This window comes from Cricetulus griseus, chromosome 5, assembly GCF_003668045.3.
Source record: "Cricetulus griseus strain 17A/GY chromosome 5, alternate assembly CriGri-PICRH-1.0, whole genome shotgun sequence".
NCBI lineage: Eukaryota > Metazoa > Chordata > Mammalia > Rodentia > Cricetidae > Cricetulus > Cricetulus griseus.
This window is the reverse complement of record NC_048598.1, coordinates 86,041,263-86,060,864: the sequence shown is the minus strand read 5'-3', so window position 1 is coordinate 86,060,864 and position 19,602 is coordinate 86,041,263. Positions and strand designations below refer to the sequence as shown.

Below are 19,602 nucleotides of genomic sequence, written 5' to 3'. Positions count from 1 at the left end.
GTTTTTATTGAAGTATGTCGCAATATCTGTAATGTTTTAGGGAGAAGAATTAACTAAGAGACCTTTTGTCTTTACTTTCTCTGTTCTGAAATACCTTCTTAGTAACCTCTTACTTGTGTAATGATAAAAATTGATGCTTTGAAAAAAATGTTTTAGCTGAAGGAGGGAACATAGTACCCCAAAGGACATAGCATAGTTCAGTGGCTCTCTTTGTTCAGAACAAATACAGCTAATTGTCAATTATGTTTTCATTAAAATTAATTGTTGTGCCTTGTGCTTAATCTTACCTAGAGAACATAACATGTTGGGAAATGATGGCGTGGCATCCTGGAAGATTCCACAGTTGACTTAAAGTGCTGCTTACTGACTTTTAGGCGGGACTTTTACTAAGCCTCACTTGTAGTCTTAGTGTATCTCTACAATGGAATGTGAATGGACGTGGCTTCTCAGTTTAAGTTGAAAAGGTCTTTGCGTGGATAATGTTCACAGGGCTCAGCAGTGCCACTGTGCTTCCTGTAAAGAGGAAGGAATGGTAAATTTTCTTATGCATATTTTACCACAATAAATGCAAAATATGAAGAGCAAATATAATTGTCTCTGAATCATGTGTGGGTGTTTATTGCTCTTTGTGTTTTTTATGTTGGTGTTGAATGACATGAGCTATCAGACATATTATGAAATTTGCAGATCTGGCATGATCAGGCATCTCAGTAGCAATTATTGATGGAAGACTCCCTGTTTTACTGTCCTGCTTACCTGCTGTGTGACCTTAGATGAAGTTATGTAGCCTTTCTGTGCCCAGGTTTCCCTATTGTGGATTACAGATAACAGTAGTATTTGTTTCGTGGAATTTATTATGAACAGTTAATGAGTTGCTATCAAAAGCTTAAGTAAGGCAAGTGTGGTGGCACACATCTGTAAAGTGTGAAGAACAAGAGTTCAGTGTTATCCCTGACCGCACAGCGAATTCATGGCCAGTCTGAGCTACCTAAGACCCTGGCTCAAAAAATAACATAAAGTTGCTTAACCCATGATTTGTCACAGAAGTCATCGTTAGATGGGTATCTAGGCAACAGGTTCTGAATTATATTGCCGATATGTATCAATGCATCTATAAATTAAGCATAAATTGAACATATCTCTCTCTCTCTCTCTCTCTTTTTTTTTAAGGTAAAAGAAATTGGAGATTACTTTAAACAACACCTTTTGCAGTCCAGACACAGAGGAGCATTTGAACTGGCTTACACTGGTTTTGTGAAACTCACTGAAATATTAAACAGGTAAAACAAACATCCCTTTGTGTATGTTTTTAAGAAGCAGACTTAAGACCATGTGCTTGGAGTAGATGTTGCTTGTGCCTTTTTTTTGTTGGGAAGCGTGAAGACTGGCTGGCTATACAACTCATAAGAGATGGCTTTTGAGGGTCATTGTGTGATTGACTGCAGATGACTGAGTGAGACGTCCAACCTACACTACTTTCTCAAAGTGAGCTCAGAGATTTTGCCAAAATCGGCCTGGCATTACTGCTTGTTTTCATGGGTGAAATGAATGTTTTGTCTGTTTGAAAATAACTTGGCATTTGGAATTAAACAATCCTGGATTTGTTTGTTTGAGGGAAAAACATAAAGATTTTGTCTTTTTCTTTATAGTTTTATTTTTACAGAAAAAAATCTTAAAATAACAATAAATAGACAATAATTTAACCAGTTGTGTGTTTTTAACTTTGTGGGTGCTTTCATATAATAGATTTCCTCTAAGTGACTTGTAAGGAAACTTTAAGTTACTTAATGACTAAGTATTTGTGACAAACATTCTAAATAAAAGGCACGCCTTCAATACCAGCACTCGGGAGGTAGAGGCAGGTGGATCTCTGTGAGTTCAAGGCCAGCCTGGTCTCCAGAGTGAGTGCCAGGATAGGCTCCAAAGCTACACAGAGAAACCCTGTCTCAAAAAACCAAAAAAAAAAAAAAAGTGTTTTTCCAGGAAAACATTTCTATTGCCCGGAAACTTTGGAAGTGAAGCAGCATTCTGCCAGTCTGGAGCTTCAGCAAACAATTCATTTTGGACTGCTGAGAGATCTACATCTTGATTATTTGTGAAACTTTGCCTTCCACTGCTGGAAAAACATTTCTAAAATGTCTTGTTAGTTATTGGTTGCACAGAGTATCTTTAAATGATATTTTAAGAATGTCCCTAATATTACACTGGTGATCTTTAAAAATGTTTTATTTTTAATTGTGTGTGAGTGAGTGAGTGAGTGAGTGAGTGAATGAGTGAGTCCGTCTGTCCTTCCGTCCGTCCGTCCGTCCGTCTGTGGCCAGGAGTGCAGGTGCCTGTGGAGGCTAGAGAAGGACTTTGAATTCCCTTAGTCTGGAGTTACAGGTGGTTGCAAACCTGTAACCAAATGCTGGTCCTCTGTAAGAGCAGTAAGGTCTCTTAGATGCTGAACCATCTCTCCAGAGCTGTAAACTGCTGAGAGAAAGGAAGCTTTATGTATTCAAACAGGATAGAACTGCCAGATACTGTTTGAGCTTGGTAAATCTTATAGGGATGCCAGAGAGAAGAAGTGACAAGGAAGCGTTGTTCACTTTTTCTGGAGGAAATGAGCTTGTGAGGATGTAAGAGAATGAAGGTGGAAAGATTAGTAAATGTAGAGATGTCAGATCACTCTTTAGGCAGACTCTTCCTTTGTGCTGCTGTTGCTAAACAAGATGGATTTAGACCAAATTGTTCTGTTCTGTGCCACCAGATTTGCTGTAGTAGGGATGGGAGAGACACTTGGGCTTCTTATACAAAAAGCAGTCTGTGATTCAGGCTCTGAGTTCTGCATGCATCCTTCCCACTGATTGACAGACTGCTGAAGTTAACCTCCCGCTGACTGACAGACTGCTGAAGTTAATCTCCTTAGCCCTAGCCCCTACATCTCTAAGGGAAGTATTTATTCTATCAGCAGACCTCTCTGACTTTTATTGTATTGAGCAAATGCTTTGTTTTGAACATTGCTTTGCAATATATAGTCTTCTACAAATGTAAAATACTATGAGAGTGATGTTTGTCTGGAGGCAGTGTAGTAGTCTCTGACTGGAAACATTCAGCTCAGTAAATTTTAATGACTATTAGGGAAATCCTAGATTCAATTTTGGCAATCTAAGTCTCAGGTGATGAGGGCTTCCTCTATGATGATGGCTCTGAGGTTGACAAAGAGATGAGGTATTTCACTTACCATTTGGTCTCCTGTGGACAACTCCATATGTGACATATTGAATGATCAAAAGGAAAGCTATAGACGTTTTAATATATTCCTTTATTTTATGAGATAGGAATTGGGCCTAGCTAAGCTAGGTAGTTTTCCTCTGGACATTTACTGATTAATCTGTGCCATTTAACTGGCAGATGAGGTAGTAAAGGGGAGGGTGCTATAATACAGTGTGAGGAGACCTTGGAGGATTCCATGGCAGGCGAGGGACAAACATGCCTGGCAGACAGAGCTTAAGTGGGAAGTTTTATTGGGGAAAGGGCAGGGAGAACAGGGAGAGAAAGGAAAGAGAGGGAAAGGATAGAGAGAGAGAACGAAAAGAAGAGATAGACAGGAAAAGTCCTGTCTGCCCCTTCAGAGCAACAGTGGGAAAAGAGCACAGAAGTGGGTGGAGTTTTCCTCTTAAAGGGCCCTTTGCTCTTGCATTCAGACTATGTAGTGATGTAGTAGCCATAGGACCCTAGACTGGTCAGGGTACTTCCTGAGTGCATCCTGCCAGGTGATGGGGGCAGGCCAGCATAATGCCTGAGTTCTAACAGAGGGCGTTTCCTTTTGACTGCTCACATTTCTGGTACCTTGGGTAGTGGGATAGCTAGAAGATTGGACCTAGGTGGTGTATAAACTAACAATACGACTGTCCTATGGTAGGGAAGGTTTTATTGTAGATATGAGAGAGAACAGCCAGAGGCATCTGGAAGAGTAGACTGATCATGGCCAGCAGACTAGACATGGCCAGGGCTGTCTGAGAGGGGGAAGAAGAACAGGGGATACAGAATAGAAAAAGTATAGAAAGACTAGTGGGGGCTGTAAGCAGTGAGGGCAGCAAGAGCAAGAACTGAGAATAATGAGAATAGCTGGAGAGTGGAGAGAGTTTAGGGTCCAAGAGGAGGTGATAAGGTCTAGGATGCTAGTATGGACTTTGAAATGTATAACAAATATTGGGGAGTAGTGACTGGGTGAACCTGGATGCCAGCATGGACTCAATATGCTGAGAGGCGCCACAGGTATATGTTAATTGGAGAGCCGTGTGTACCTTTTGCCAGGGGTAAGGGAAATGACTCCTTTTTGGCAGAGAAGAACCAGTTTCACAAGTTCCTGAGCAATTTTTGGCTTTTATCTAACAGCAAGAAGTCCTCCTAGAGTCTGCACTGAGCTCATTCCTGGATATTTGGACTGCCCTTTTGTGGGGTCCTCTTTCCCTCTCGGCCTGTCGGCCATCAGTTCCAGAGGGGGGAAAAAGCAGAAGGGGAGATGAGGGCAGGCCCAGTGCCTGGTGTATGGTCACTCCTAATCTGTTTTGAGGTGTTCTCATCTGATGCCTCTGAGCCCAGTGGTTTTCTATCCCTTTGGGGACATTTCAAATCTGACTGTTTTTCACAGAATATCTATCATGTGTGTTGCTTTTGTTTATTTGGTTGGTTTTTATTTTTAAAAGAAAGTCTGTTTTCTTTTGGCTTTTTTAGGAGAAGGGGTTAATAAGTGCTTAAGTGATGAGAAACTTGTTTAGGCATACAGCATTTAAGAAGTTTGCAAGGAAGAAATCTGGGCATTCATGAAAACCCATAGAAATCAAGGCCAGCTGCTGGGTATCTCTTGCACTACAGCCGTGTTAAGGAAGAAAACACTTTAAAGTGATGAATGAACAAATAACTGAAGATTCAAACATGAGCTACATCCTTTAAATTGGTTTTTAATAGGGTTATTCAAAATGTCTTCAAATGTAAACTGACTTTACTATTAAACAATTATCTGAGGATAAACAAGAATGGAGGGCGATACTATTTCTTTTTTCTGAGAAATTTTTTGAAATAATATTTATATGTATAACACAAATGTGGAATTTTTCTGTAATCTGATTTTCTCGTGTAGCGATTTCTATTTGGGGTTTGATGAAATATCCAGACTTTCTTTTTAAAACAGCATTACTGCCAAGTATGATTGTGTGTGCCTGTAATTTCGGTATTCTGGAGGCTGAGGCAGGAAGATTTACATAGCAAGACCTCCTACCAAACCAAAGCAACAAAGCGGGCGGAAGCCACTACTATCCTTCCTGTGCATAGTTAGCTACCTAAACGATTAATTGGAGTGCTTGAGTGCATTTAAACCATGAATGAATTTGAATTTCTGTGAAACTCATAGATGGAACTCTCCTTGACCTTTGTGTTTGAAGCTGTTTGTTCTGATTTAGAGAGTCCTAAGCTAGAGTGTGATATTGGGGACTTTCATTTGTCCAAGTTGGAAGCTTAACCATATGAGGGGAAATTGTTGACCAGAATTGTAAGTATAGAAGGTGCCTTTGTGAGTACTTCGTGGTGTCTTCCTCCTCATGTGAGAATTGCTCTGCTGACTGAAGGGAGGGCATTCTACAAATATCTGATGTAGTAATTGTAACCATATTCACATTATTGACCCCTGAATGACTGCTGACAGTAGCAGTTATAGTTATAAAACACTAGTGAGGACTCATGGTGTCTATCATCATGGCAGAAGCAATTTAAATATTTGATTTTTTTTACCAATTAATTATAGTTCCTATGATGCAAATTCAAGTGAAAACCTTTTTGAGAAAATTGGATTATAACAGTAAAAACTAAGTTCTTCTCCTGAAGAACGAAAGAACATAACTTTTTCACAGTTATAAAAAAAATTAAATGTTAAATGTAATATATTGGGGGGAAGGTCATTCTGCTCTGATTAACATTGTATTATCTAAACTTTTATTCATGTTTCATTTGAAAAATATTCCTGAACAACATACTTATTGCTTACTAGATGTCCTGTGAATTTTGATTCAGTTTTTCTAGTAGGTTAAAAGGATTTTGTGAAAATCAGAATACCTTAGTATTTGTTTTCTCAGTCGTTGTGGTTACTGAGTTGTTAGTGACCTTTGAAGTTTCAGTTTTCATATCTATTTTATGTGTTTTGCCTGTGTGTAAGTGCACCTGGCACATGCAGTACCTGCTAAGGCCAGAAGAGGGCATCAGGTCTGCTAGAGCACCTCCTTGTCGGTGCTGGGACCCAACCAAACCCATGCCCTTGGCATGAGCAACAGGTAATCTTAACCACTGTGAGCCATCCCTTCAGCCCCTGAATTTTTGTTTTTAAGTCTATTCCTGTAAGGTCAGCCCCATACCCTTTTCGGAAGATTTTAACACTGGTTTTCAAAGTCTTCATAACATGTTGTCTTTTTCCATACAAGAACAGAAGAACCTTGCTGTCAGTGAATATTCTATAGCCTAGAGTTTTAAAAATAACACCTTATGCTTTTAATCTCTTTTCTGCTTGACCCCAAGGAAATATTAAACACTAGTACTCTTTGGGCGTGCCCGTCCTCCCAGCCGAGGCTCAGGGTAGTCCCTGCCATCTGTCTCTACCTGCAGTGAACCTGAGCAGTCTGTTATGTTGGTGAGGGCGGCTAAGATGGCCTCTCTTGATGTCTTTCCCCTGCTCTCATTTGTGCAGATCCTCCTTCAGACTCATAGTTTCTCCATACTTCAGAGTTAATGTCCCTTTGAAAGACTTTGCGCAGTGCATACATCTTCTTGCACACATCTGCCATTGTGTAATTTATTTGGAAGACAAAAACATAAACCTTTAAATAATAACACTGGAAGAAAGGGTGAGTAGAGAATTTCACTTACAAAACAATTAGAGATAGGAGAAAAATTTCAAAGTAAAGAATAATACCATATGGAAAGGGTTTCAGGAAATGAAGACTAAGTATCTCAATTAACAGCAACTAACAAGCAATATAGCTAATTCAAACTCAGTAAGAAAATAGTCATGGTACCACATAGGTGGACGGAAGAGGCAGTTGGAAAGCTCCTTTGTACTCAGGGAATCCGATGTATTGGTACAAATTGTCTATTGACCAATTAGTGGGATATATGACAGACATGTAATTTGATCTTGTATTGTGGGATTTTTTTTTTTCCTTTTTGGTTATCTTAGCATCCTTATCCACTAGGAGTAAGATAGCTCTGGATAAAAGTTGGGGTAATTTGTTTATGGAACAGGGATTTACAACAGAGCCCTGAACATCAGTTGTAGCCTGCCTTGTGCATTTCTGCTACTTTTCTAATTTAAAAATGTCAAAAATCATCATTATTATTATTTTCTAGATTCAGTGAATCTAGAGCTTTGGGCATGCTAGGCAAGTAGTGTTCCACTGAAGGGTATTCCCAGCTCTCTGTTGCATTCTGTATGGGCTCAGGCATACCACCTGAAGAGGAAAATAACAATGAACATCTTCCTTCTGGCCCCTTCTTGATTGTGATGAAGAAGAAAAATCACAGTGGTTTGATTTTTGCTTCCTTGGTTTGAAGTACAGACGATCGATCGATAGATAGATAGATAGATAGATAGATAGATAGATAGATAGATAGATAGATGTAAAATTTAAGTGAGTTCCTCTACTAGCTTGCTAACAACAGTAAATCGTCTAACCTGTCTGAGATGCTGTTTCCCTTCTCAATAAATGGAAGGAAGAGTTCTGTTCCTTTCATGTTGGGGTCCCTGGGGGACCCCTGGGTTGAGGTCGGAGAGGGTAGAGTGCTCTGTCTGCCAGATGGCAACAGAGAGTCAAGTCAAGCAAGATCTCATTTATTGTTTAACAGTAAAGCCCTCTTAAAGTAAAAAAACCTCAGGACAGGGGGAAAGTATTACTTAATAATTTTAAAGGTACTCCTGCGATCTATCTAGTATCCTATCCCCTTTGGGGGCACACTTTGCCAGTGTGATGACCTCATCAGGTGTGAGTTTGGGCAGCCAATTTTTGTTGTTTTTTTTTTTTTTTTTTGTAAACACTTGAAGCCTAGCCTCCATAGCTTCCTCCAGTGCCATCTTGTATGGCCACTCCCTCTCCTGCGGGGACATGATCTGTGGTCCTCCACACTTTCAACCCTGGGCATTTCACTGACTTTGTACAGTTCTGCCCTCTGATCTCTTGTGAAGGCTGGGGATTGTATGTGCAAAAGACTAGGAAATCGGATGTATTTTAAAAATTACTTCTATCTTTGTGACTGATGTGTATGTGTGGGTATGCACATGCCATGGTGTTTGTGAGGATCAGGGCACAGCTGGTGGGAGCTGGTTAACAATGCCTCCTTTGTTACATGGGTTCTTCCTTTGTTTCTCATGTGGTAATTACCTTTACCTGCTTAGCCATCTCTACAGCCCTGCAACTGGATACATTTTTGTAAGTTCCCTTTAGAACTGGTAAACTGATTTCATAGGCATATATGTAGATTAATAATATGTAGTGCTAAGGGATTCTTTTTTCATGAGACTTGAACCTTTAGGAACTTATGAACTTAAAATTGTACGATGTTCTTGAGGCCAAAAACATATGGTGTGTTTTGTATTAGTTTGACAAGATAGTCAAAGCAAGTCTCTTCAGACAAAGATGGTGTCTACTGTTTAACTGGGAGGCATTTGCTGACAGAAGCAGGATCTTGGAATTCCCCTAGTCTGCGGTTGGTGACTGCACAGTGTTGGCAAGAACCAGTTCTTCATTCAGGATACTTTCCCTTTTCCTTCCTGACCCTTGATTGTGTGATGAGGAACCAAAACAAACAACTAGAACTTGCTCCATTGTTCTTGAGAGTCTTCCCTGGCTTCATCTTACCTGGCAGCTCCTTCCTTATCGAAAACACCAGTAACCCTGCTGTTTTGAAATCACTTCCTTATAAAGCAATCTCTCCTTGCTGGGGAATGGACAGAAGGTTCATTGAAGAACCGAAACTTGAGGGTGTTTCATTTTGTAGCTACTGTGACCTCTCATTGAGAAACCTGCAGGTTACAGTCTCTCCTGTATCTCCTGTTCAGTTTGGGGCCCACCAGAAGACATGGTTGGTTTGTATGTAGTTATTCAACAGGAAATTTCTAGAACATGTTCTGTGTACCAGATGTGTCAGGAAAAGCTCTCTGGACCTCTGGAAATAGGGTGTTCTATGGTGTTCTAGGCTGGAGTTCCTTGGAACTGAGAGAGCATTGGTAGGGCCTAATCCAGTTGTGAAGGTTGTGGTGAGGTGTGGGGCAGATCTCATCCGGGGCTTTAGGTACTTGATATATTTAAGGTGATAACCATCTCTGTTAGTAACAGTCACTAAAGGGGTAAAAGAGTATCTCTTTGATACTGTCTCTCTGTGAAACCCTCACTGCCCAGAAGCTCTATGTAGACCAGGCTGGCTTTGAACTTGGAGAGATCCTCCTGCCTCTGCCCCGTGACTGCCAAGATTAAAGGTGTGTGCACCACACCCATTGTGATTTTCAAACCACCTCAGCAACAGTTTTCTTTTTTAAACACTATGTTCATGGCCACACAATTGGCTGATAGATCTGGCACTAAAATCCACATTGGGGGCAGGGGCAGCATATTTCTTAGAGTAGCAGTTCAGGAGACATTTATTGCTTACATACTGTGTGTAGGGAGTTGTGACTGGAGGCACTAGTAGAGGATACAAGTAATGTTAAAATGTGGGCTTTGCTACTAGGAGAGCTTTACTTGAATGTGCGTTTATGTGTTATACAGGTTCATGTAGAGGCTACAGGTGTCAATCCTCAGGAACTATCCACCTTGTTCTTTGAGAAAAAGTTTCTTAGTGACCTAGAGCTCACTGGGTAGGCTATGCTGGGCAACCAGCAAGTCCTGAAGAGCTTCCTCTCTCTACTGTCCCAGTGCTGGGAATATAACTCAGGACATCATGTTCACTTAGCAGTCACTCTAGCAGCTGGCATGGTCTCATCCCACTAGAGCAGCAGTTCTCAACCTGTGGGTCGTGACCCCTTTGGAGGTCAAATGATCCTTTTACAGGGGTGCACATATCAGATATTTATGATTCCTAACAGCAAAATTACACTTATGAAAGTAGCAACGAAAAAATTTCATGGTTGGGGGTCACCACGACATAAGGAACTGCATTAAAGGGCTGCAGTGTTAGGAATGTTGAGAACCACTACTCCAGAGGAACTTTCAACCTAGCAATTTAATGGGTTAGTAAGTGAAGAAGTGGATTTGCTAGACAGAAATTAAAGACCAGGAAAAAGATCGGCTGGTTGGGCTGTATGTCCCAGGTGATGGGAAGAATTACTAGGAGCAACAATAAAAAGCCAGGGTAGTCCTTGATAGCAGACAAGCCATGATGTTCAAGGTGGTGTTGGGATGCTGCACAACAGACAGGTGGGATCCAGGTCCAGAGGTTGGGAGAGAAGGCAAAGATGGAGATGTAAGACCCAGTGGAAGTCTAGCGTTCTGGGAAAATGCCCAGTGCTGTGAAAATAGGAAGAGTTTGGTACTCTGGGTAGAGACATGTATTTAGAAAATTAGCCAAACAGGAACAATCGAAGTCATTGCCTGGAGAAGGTCTCCCAAAGAGCCTTAGAGAAAAGGGAAAAGTTACATGTGTTACCTGTTGCTAAAATTCAGAAACACTGGTTGTGTGAAGCATAGTTTCTACTCTGTTTTCACATGTACAGACATCAGTTAACACGCCAGAAACACGCACTAGTCTTCAGTTTGAACTTCATGTCGTTTTGTTCTTGAATCCTGGGAAAAGCTCATCTTCATTTAAAGTTTGAGAATAGATTGAGATCGTTTTGGCCCCAAGACCTCACTTTACTGGAAAAAACCTGCATTCAGGAAGATTCTGCCAGGGCGCCAGCTATTGGCGGGAATGAGCTGCTAGATGGTTCAATTAGTCTTTAGGCTACTAGTTTTCTGGTGGGTGCGGAGTGGCCTGCTTAGCTCTGGTGACACCCCTCATCCCTGGGAAACATTTGTGCACTCCCTCTTTATACTTATTATATCCTTTTTATCCTCTCTTTGACAGCCTGCTTTGTTAGAATGGCATGCCCAACAGAGTTGGTCATTTAGCTGCAGATACTTATTGAGCTCCCAACTGGGTGCTGGGCTCCCTTGTAGGTACTTGAGAGGACAAAAATGGACAGGAGAGAATATGTCCATGACAGCATATGGCTTATATTTTAAAGTCCATTTAGGAAGTCACAGCATGCTACCAGGTAGCAGTGTGTGTGCACACACTAGCACAGGTAGGGATCAGAATACAACTTTTGGGAGTCAGTTCTCTCCTCCACCTTGAGACCCGAGCATCAAGTTCAGGTTGGCTGTCAGGTTTGCACATCCAGCACTATACCCACCCAGCTACCTGCCTGTTTTGCTTTGTTGATAAGAGGCCTGGCCTCACATAGCCCAGCCTTCAGCTCATTCTTTAGCAGAAGATGACCTTAAGCTTCTAATCTTGTCTCCCCCACTTTCTGAGTACTGGGATTACAGGTATGCACTTTGAAGCCCCACTTAGCAGCATGCATTTTGGTGTGATGAAGTTCGGTGTCGGAGAAAGCCAGCCCCCCTTTCTCCTCTTAGACTGAAGTATATGTTTGGGAAAGGGCCTGAATGACTAGAAGCAGCAGAGTTCTGGGGAAGAGCTAATATGTAAGTTCTTGGGTATCCAAGAGCAAAATGGCATAAAATGAAATTTAATGAGATTGCCCCAACATGTAATGCTTTGTAAGCCCATATAATGAATTAAATGTATATGGAGATGCATATTTTTTAGTTTCCTATGAAACATATTCAGAGTAAATTTATTATACAGGCAACCAGGAGAAGGGTACCTGGGACTGACCTGAAACATGACTACAACTCTTGTGTCTCTCTCTGCATAGTGTTTTGGGGATCTAAAAGTTTGGTATTCTGAGTAGCCAGCTGTGAGTGGCTGATGATACTGACAGGAACTGACAAATACAACTTATTTTATATTAAATCCCACTTTGTCCTCAAAGTTCATGTTGGTATTAGATAAAGGTATTTAAATGACTGTCCACCGAAAAGGAAGGAAAGAAAAGTAAAGGGGTGTGGCAATGTGAAAATTTCTTAGCTATCAGCCTGTATGTACAGCTTTATTTTTATTGATGCTGATTTGTCTTGACACCATAACTTAACTGAATTAATTATTATTTAGAGCTATTTTTAAACCTGGCAGTTTTTCCCTTGATGATCAAGGGAAAGGACTTTCTTTCTGCCCTAAAAGCCCTTAGAGATGGTAGCCAGGTGAGTGAATTATTTGGTAAACAAAGGTGTAGGTACAAGCCTAGACCTTGTGCCAATGAGGCTGTACATGACTAATTTCTTGGCAGTTGTGTCTTGGTATGTTTCTCGGAATTTGCTCCATACATTAGCTTTCATGTATTTCACGTTTCAATGTGAAAGTGGTTGCTTTCTGTTTGCAGGTGAAAGCTTCTTTAGGCCACTGTGATGGTGTATTGATAAGAGTGAGTCTCCCCGCTTCCCCAGGGGAGTTGGAGAACCTCCACAGTGGATGAAACACAGGTCACTTCATGCCAGGCCAAGTGGGTTCCCCTGCAGTTGGATTTTCTGTAGGATATTCTGATTGTCAGGGTGTTTTCTGTCTATACTATCCAGTCCACTCAGCACCACTGTAACATTTAATCAGGGACTGAAACAAGCCTGAAAATGACCTGAATAAAACATGAGTAGGAAGGTGACTTCTGTTTTTTTGTCCTTAGGAAGACAATTTCCTTAAAACAGTGCACCCCAAAGTCCTTTCTGAATGAAAGGTATAAACAGGCTGGTGAGATCAGGGAAGACTCCAGTAGTTCTTTGTGGGGACCTGGGGACGTACAGTGGGTGTTTGTAAGTAGATTCAAGATATTACTGAGAACTGATCTGGCCTTGTGGGTTGTTTTGTTTTAAGGTTGAGTCTTACTACCTAGCCCAGGGTAGCCTCAAACTCAGGATCCTTCAGCCTCAGCCTCTGGTTTTGAAAGGATAATGCTTCATGCTGTGTTGAGAGTAAATGATGACAGTAAAAGTAGAGCAACTGTTTGGGAAGTTACAGTAGGACCTTAATTCAGAAAGAAGCAGCAGTGGTTTGGAGGACTGTGGAGACAGGAAAACCTGGACAGAGTCTGGATCATCTCAAAGTAAAATGCCTGTGGTATTAACTGCTTAGATATGATATTTTCTGGAAGGGAGGAAGGCAAGGCTTTTGGCTTGCAGAGGAGCTCTTTGTCACTCCTGTTAGAGTGTGGAAGTATGCTAGGGTAGGTTGGCTTCAGTGTAGGAGAGGTCACCACTCAGAATCATTGAACTTTGCTGAATTACATCTTTCAGGGTCTCTTTCATTCAGGGTCCTAGGGGCTTTTTTATATTATTACACTTAACTAACTAACTAACTAACTAACTAACTAACTCTCTCTCTCTCTCTCTCTCTCTCTCTCTCTCTCTCTCTCTCTCTCTCTCTCTCTCTCTCTCTCTCTCTCTCTGTGTGTGTGTGTGTGTGTGTGTGCGCGCATATCTGTGTTATGTGTCTCTGTGTATGTGTGTCTGTTTCTGTGTCTGTGTCCATACTTTCGAGTGTGTGAAGGTTAGAGGACAACTTGAAGGAGTCTCTTTTCTCTTTGCACTGTGTAAATCCCACTGAGACATCTAGTTTACCCAGCAGACATCTTTCTAATGTGTCTCAAACAATCTAGATTTTGCTTCCACTTTTGAATATAGTTTAATGTGGTATAGATTCCAACAACAGTTAATTCTCCTTCAGCATTTTAAATATACTTCTATGTCTTTTGTTATTGATAATAAGAAACTTTTTGTTTGTTTGAGACAAGGTTTCTCTGGGTAGCCCTAGCTGTCCTGGAACTCACTCTGTAGATCAGGCTGGCCTCAACCTTAGAGATCCACCTGCCTCTGCCTCCCAGGTGCTGTGATTAAAGGCATTTGCCATCACTGCCTGCCTGACTGAGAAACTTATTTTTGATACAATTGATGTTTTAAAATTTTTTTAGGTCTAATTATTTAGCATCGATACCATCTTTTTTTGAAACTATATTTTGGTACAGAATATTTTTTTATTTATGTATTTATTTATTATTTATTTAGTTTTTTTATTTATGCAAGCTTTCTTTTTTCAGCACTGTTTTTCATAATTTCTTGCACTTTAAAAAATTTGACAGTTTCATGTAGCCAAGGGTGGCCTCCAAGTTATGTAGCCAAAGCTGATCTTGAATTCATGATCTTCCTGCCTTTGCCTCCCAAGTGCAGGGATTATAGGTGTGTACCATATCTGGCAGGTAAATATTCCTTTTGTGTTTTTCTTCTTTGTAATAAAGGTATTGAACCCAGGGTCTGGCATATGCTAGTGGGCTCTCTACCACTGAGCTACATCCCAGTTCCCCTATACTTCTTAAGAAGAAATCATCCTGGCCAGGCGTTGGTGGCGCACGCCTTTCAGGACAGGCTCCAAAGCTACACAGAGAAACCCTGTCTCAAAAAAAAAAAAAAAAAAAAAAAAAAAAAAAAAGAAGAAATTATCCTTCATTATTTCTTTAACATACTAAAGTGAAGTTATTTTAAGGTCTTTGTCAGTCTGTCCTACAAAATTAGTTCACTTAGAGTCAGTTTATGTTCTAGTTATTTTTAGCTGTCCTAATACAGAATTCTTTGTGTTGTGAGATTTGGTTTGCTGGCCATAATTAAAAACCTTTTGATTAATTTGTGTGCTTATTTGGATCCATTCCTCTGAGGAGGTAGATAAGATGGTATCATTTTGGTCCATCTCTTCCTAATCCTCCTAGGATAGTACAGATTTAGCAACCAAGTCAGTGGACAGCCTGGGTCAGAGTCTTCCTGTGCTATGGCTTTTCTTGGTTGTGTCCCAGCTCTGGCTGTCACCCCTATTCAAACCCTGCTCATGAGAGAGGAAGCCACTGAAATTCCCTTCTGGAAAAAAATGACTTGTTACCCCACAGAGCTGACTTCATGACCACCGCTGCTAATTCTAAGTCTGCCATGCTATAAGCCTTGTTTCCATGTCAGCATTTTCACTTCTTGTAATTCCCTGGGGTTATCTTGTTCTTCACTTAACTGGATTTAGGGCTTCTGTTGTATGTGTTGGGTGTTATGTGTGTGGGGTTGTTGTGTGAGTATGGGAGAATGCCTTTTCCAAATGTAAGCCACTATCATAACTTTATCAGAAATATCATTGAAACTTTTTAAAACTTAAATTCTCAGAATCAGATAATATTTTTATAAAATGCCTCAGAAGAACTTACATGTTCTAAGAGTAAACTCATGTACAAGAGCATTCGTGTGATAGAAAAGAAAAATGGCAAGTGACTTGGTCATGTGGCTTTTAGGTGGCACAGAAGGAAGATGATCCCCGTAGCTCAGCTCCATAATTAGGTTTTAAACAGCAACTTAGATGATTGCCACTCTGACTTCCTGGTTGGTGTCTTCAACCACTGTGTTTCTCTTGCATTGTTTGTTACAAGCATGACAGACACAAGATCAGGTGTGTGGAGTGTGGTGTTGACTAGATACCCAATAGACATGCAATAACTGTTTTCTTTCTATGTAGCAGGCAAATGTGTTTCCAGTATGGTGATTTAAATAAGACCTGTAATGTTTTGTTTGGGATACACCCTGTTTCATATGAATAACCAGGGTGAAAGCTAGGTTGTTAGGCCATGTTTTTGTATGTGACTTTGGGGTGGGAGGTCTAGTCCAAGAGAGGAGCAGAGCTAGGAAGCAAGGGAATCAATGAGATTGAATTCATCAGCAAAGCCCATACTGGAAACCAGCCACTTAAAGAATTCTTCGGAAAAGCTGGTTTGGCTCTGGGGAATTCCAGAGCAGAACAAGGTCTGGACTGGTGGCAGGAGTGAATGCCCCGAGCATTTCTCGGAGCTCATCCTGAGGCTGCTGGGTTCTCAGTGGGCACATGGTGCTCTCTTGAGGATACTTTGCCAGCAGTAATCTTGTAGAACATTCTTCTGGCCCTGTTTTGGAAATCCCCAACTTAATAAGGAACATTTGGTCCTTAGTATGCAATACCCAAGGGAATAAGTAGGTCTGGCTAAGTGTTTACATTTCAGATAGCCAAGAATCTAAATGAGGGAATTGTCTTTGGGACCTTGGTTAAAGCCTGTTCGCTAGCTCCTGCCTTCTGGACCCTGCTTTGTAGGCTCTCCACTATCCGGCTCAACAACCTTCACCGTCTAGCTTACATCCATTCCTTCCGTGACACTGCCAGCCCTCTATACCCTGTGCCTAGTAATATAACTCCATATAACTTAGAAAGTGCATCAATTTTGATGAATAGGAGTATGTGTGGAGGCTATGAAAAGATGCTTAGTTGGGCGTGTGCATATTTGGTGTGCATGTATGGTGTATGCTACTGTAGAAGCCAGCAAAGAGAAGATCTTTATTAAAATAATATGTGAAGAAATTGGTGAAGTTAAAGTACGAAGATTAGGTCCAGGTCATATATGACTTTTCAGACTAAAGAGAATATCATCATTTGAATTAAGATTTGATTGGTTGTCTAGAGCAGTTGTCAGTTCATACATGAAAGGGTGACGTGTGATGAGGTAGCCTACTGATCCCAGACCTGCCTGGCTTCTGTGGCCATCATTTGCTAGCCCACTGGGGCCTAGGTGAGGCTGTGTGAAGAAGCCTTGTTGAGCTGGTGTCTAGTGTCCTGGTGTTTCAGTCGTGCACTTCTCTTCTCCCTGCCTCTCCTGCATAGTGAATTCTTACTGGAGACTTGACCTGCCCCAGACTGCCTGTCAGTTCTCCAGCAGAGCAGAAAATGCAAGGAAATGAAATTCACAGATAATTGTAGATCAAGTCACTTTAAGTTACTTTTAAAACTTCTGTATATAACTGCAACATACTCTTGAAACACACACACACACACACACACACACACACACACACACACACAATGCCCTTTGCTTTAGTTTTTTTTTAAATTCCCTATCTACTTAACTGTGAACTAAATTAACTCATATATACTCTTGTGTTTTAATAATGAAAAAGGACTCAAAGAATGTGGCAGTTCCACCTATAACTGTATCATTAGCACTTAAATACTTGTTTTGAGCAATCTGGAGTTCAACATTTGATTGGGAAATGAAAGGTTATACTAAGTTAGGTGTGTGTTCTAATGCTTATGTGTGTGCCTGTGTGTGAGCATGTGTGTGTGTGTGCAGATGCCTTTGGAGGTCAGAAGAAGGTGCTGAACCCTATGGAGCTGAAGGATTTGGGCCACCCAACATGGGTGCTGTGAACTGAACTTGGGCTCTCTAATAATAGCAGTACCTGTTCTTAACTGCTGAGCCATCTCTCAAATCACCACATTGGTAATGTTCATACAAGCTAAAGAAATTACTACCCTTGAGTATGCTGCTACTTCAGCTAATGCTAGTTCAGTAGAGCAAAAGTCTCCCGGTGTGTGATCAATGGTCAGCAGGTCTCCTAAACATTGACTTGACAATCCTCAGTTCCCACAAGGTAGCAGGAGACGGGACTCCTGAGGGTTGTCCTCTGACCCCATGCTTGGCGTTCCTGCCTGTTTGTGTGTGCACACACACATTGCATATACACAGATATGTACAACACATGCATGCACACACACTGAATTTTAAGAAAATCCTCTTTCAAATAAACTTTTAACATGTTTTGCCTCATCCCAGATAAATTTCATTCTTAATACTCTACAGACTTGAAAAAGTATTATTTGTGAGAAGCCACATTTTTAAGTGAGATGAAAGTACTTATTAAAATGTAAGCTTAAATTCATTCATTTACTTTGACTTATGTAATCTCTGTAAATAAAACTCAACTACAGAAAACTATACTATGTATGATGTTCTTGTTGGAAACCTTGAGTTTTACGGTATGAATATCTGTATGAGCTTTTTGAGCCTGCTTCAGACCATTGAGTATGGAGCAAGCCTGTGTGATCAAGCTTGTTTGTAACTAAGGTCATGCTTTACACACAGTAAAGTTGTAGTAAGTAGAACCTTTAATGGCTTCAAGTCCCAGACACACAGGTAGTAAAGAGGGGGCCTTAGTGACTTTCCTGCTGCTGTGATGGAACATCCTGAAAAAAGCAACTTGAGGGAGAAGTCCAGGTATCAGTAGCTTGAAGAAGCTGGGTCCATAGCCAGAAAGAGGCCAGAGGGTGCATGCCTTTCTCTGCTGAGCCCACAGTTGATGGGGCTTCTCACCTCAGCTAAAGATGACCTCTCACAGGCTGACATCAAGGGTAACTGTTATAATAGGTATTTAATAATAATACAAGTTTAGTCTTCTCAACATAAAATGTTTATTATTCCCGACAGTGTTAATGAACATCGTTGGTTTGCACTTTTGCCTTTCAGAGCCCGATAACACCAAACATTTGGTTGTTTGTACCTTTTAGGTGCTCTGCTGTGAGTCTGCAGAAGCTGCCGGAGCAGTGGCTGTGGAATGTTCTGGAGGAAATTAAAAGCAGTGATCCCTCTTCCAAACTCTGTGCCACAAGGCGAAGTGCTGGGATCCCTTTCTACATACAGGTACTCACCCGAGACCAGCACACTGGTTTTGTGTGTGCTCTGAAACTATATTCTTACCTCCTTATTATGTGAGGAACGTATTGCATTAGGGTGTTTCTGTCTTTTCAGCACCATAGCATTTGTAACTTGGTTATTTTTAATTTTTATTACATTTATTTATTTATGTGTATGTATTGCACAGGTTCACATGTAGAGATCAGAGGGCAACTTGCTAGAGTTGGTTCTCTCTTTCCATCATGTGGATCCCAGGGATTGAATGTAGGTTGTTAACATTTGGTGGCTGTGCTATCTCTCTGTCTCCTGTGTGACTTTGTTTTAATGTGTGGACAGGATGTTCTGTGTCAGATCTGCTCTTGGATCAGGAGGTCAGTGTTGTAATATAAACAAAGGGTAGTATAGATTTCCATCTGTGTGTTTGGTAGTCAGAGATTACTGGTACAGTGGTTGCTTACTTCTAGGAAGTGTCCATGTCTGGGTCTCCTATAACATAACCGTCATAAGAACCATGGTCTTAATAGTTGTGGTCACATCTGTTACTTCATTTGATCCCTACCTAAACCCAGTGAGATAGGTAGTTAACATGAATATATCCTCAGTGAGGAGGCTGGAGACTGAGGAAAAGACTTGCCAAAGGTCACAGGGATGTAAAGCTTGCAAAAGCTGAACCAGGTCCACCTGACTCTTGATCACATTGCCACGTGAAACTACATGAGAGTGCAGTCTCTGAACACAGATGAAAACATGCTGCACACTTGCTTTTTAAAATAATGGTACCTTACAACCTGCTCATATCCCCATACACTGCTACTGCCGCTGATGGTAAATATTTCCTTTCTACAGGCTAGAGAAAAAAAGACTATAGCTTCATTATCCCAAAGAATAAACAATACCTTTGCAATACTAAATCAGATACCATTCTTGTTTATAGTAAGACGAAATCCACAAATTGGTAGTGGAATAAGCAC

At 40.9% G+C, this 19,602-nt stretch overlaps 1 protein-coding gene across 6 annotated transcripts in view; it reads left to right on the top strand.

Annotated features, from left to right (window-relative positions):
- Positions 1 to 19,602, top strand: part of Thada (THADA armadillo repeat containing) — a 293,342-nt gene that overhangs the window by 48,131 nt on the left and 225,609 nt on the right. For all 6 annotated transcript variants that reach the window (XM_027417930.2, XM_027417926.2, XM_027417928.2 and 3 more), the window contains 2 exons: positions 1,171 to 1,280; positions 18,505 to 18,637. In XM_027417930.2, coding sequence (XP_027273731.1) covers positions 1,171 to 1,280; positions 18,505 to 18,637 — 243 coding nt within the window. The remainder of the gene's footprint in view (positions 1 to 1,170; positions 1,281 to 18,504; positions 18,638 to 19,602) is intronic.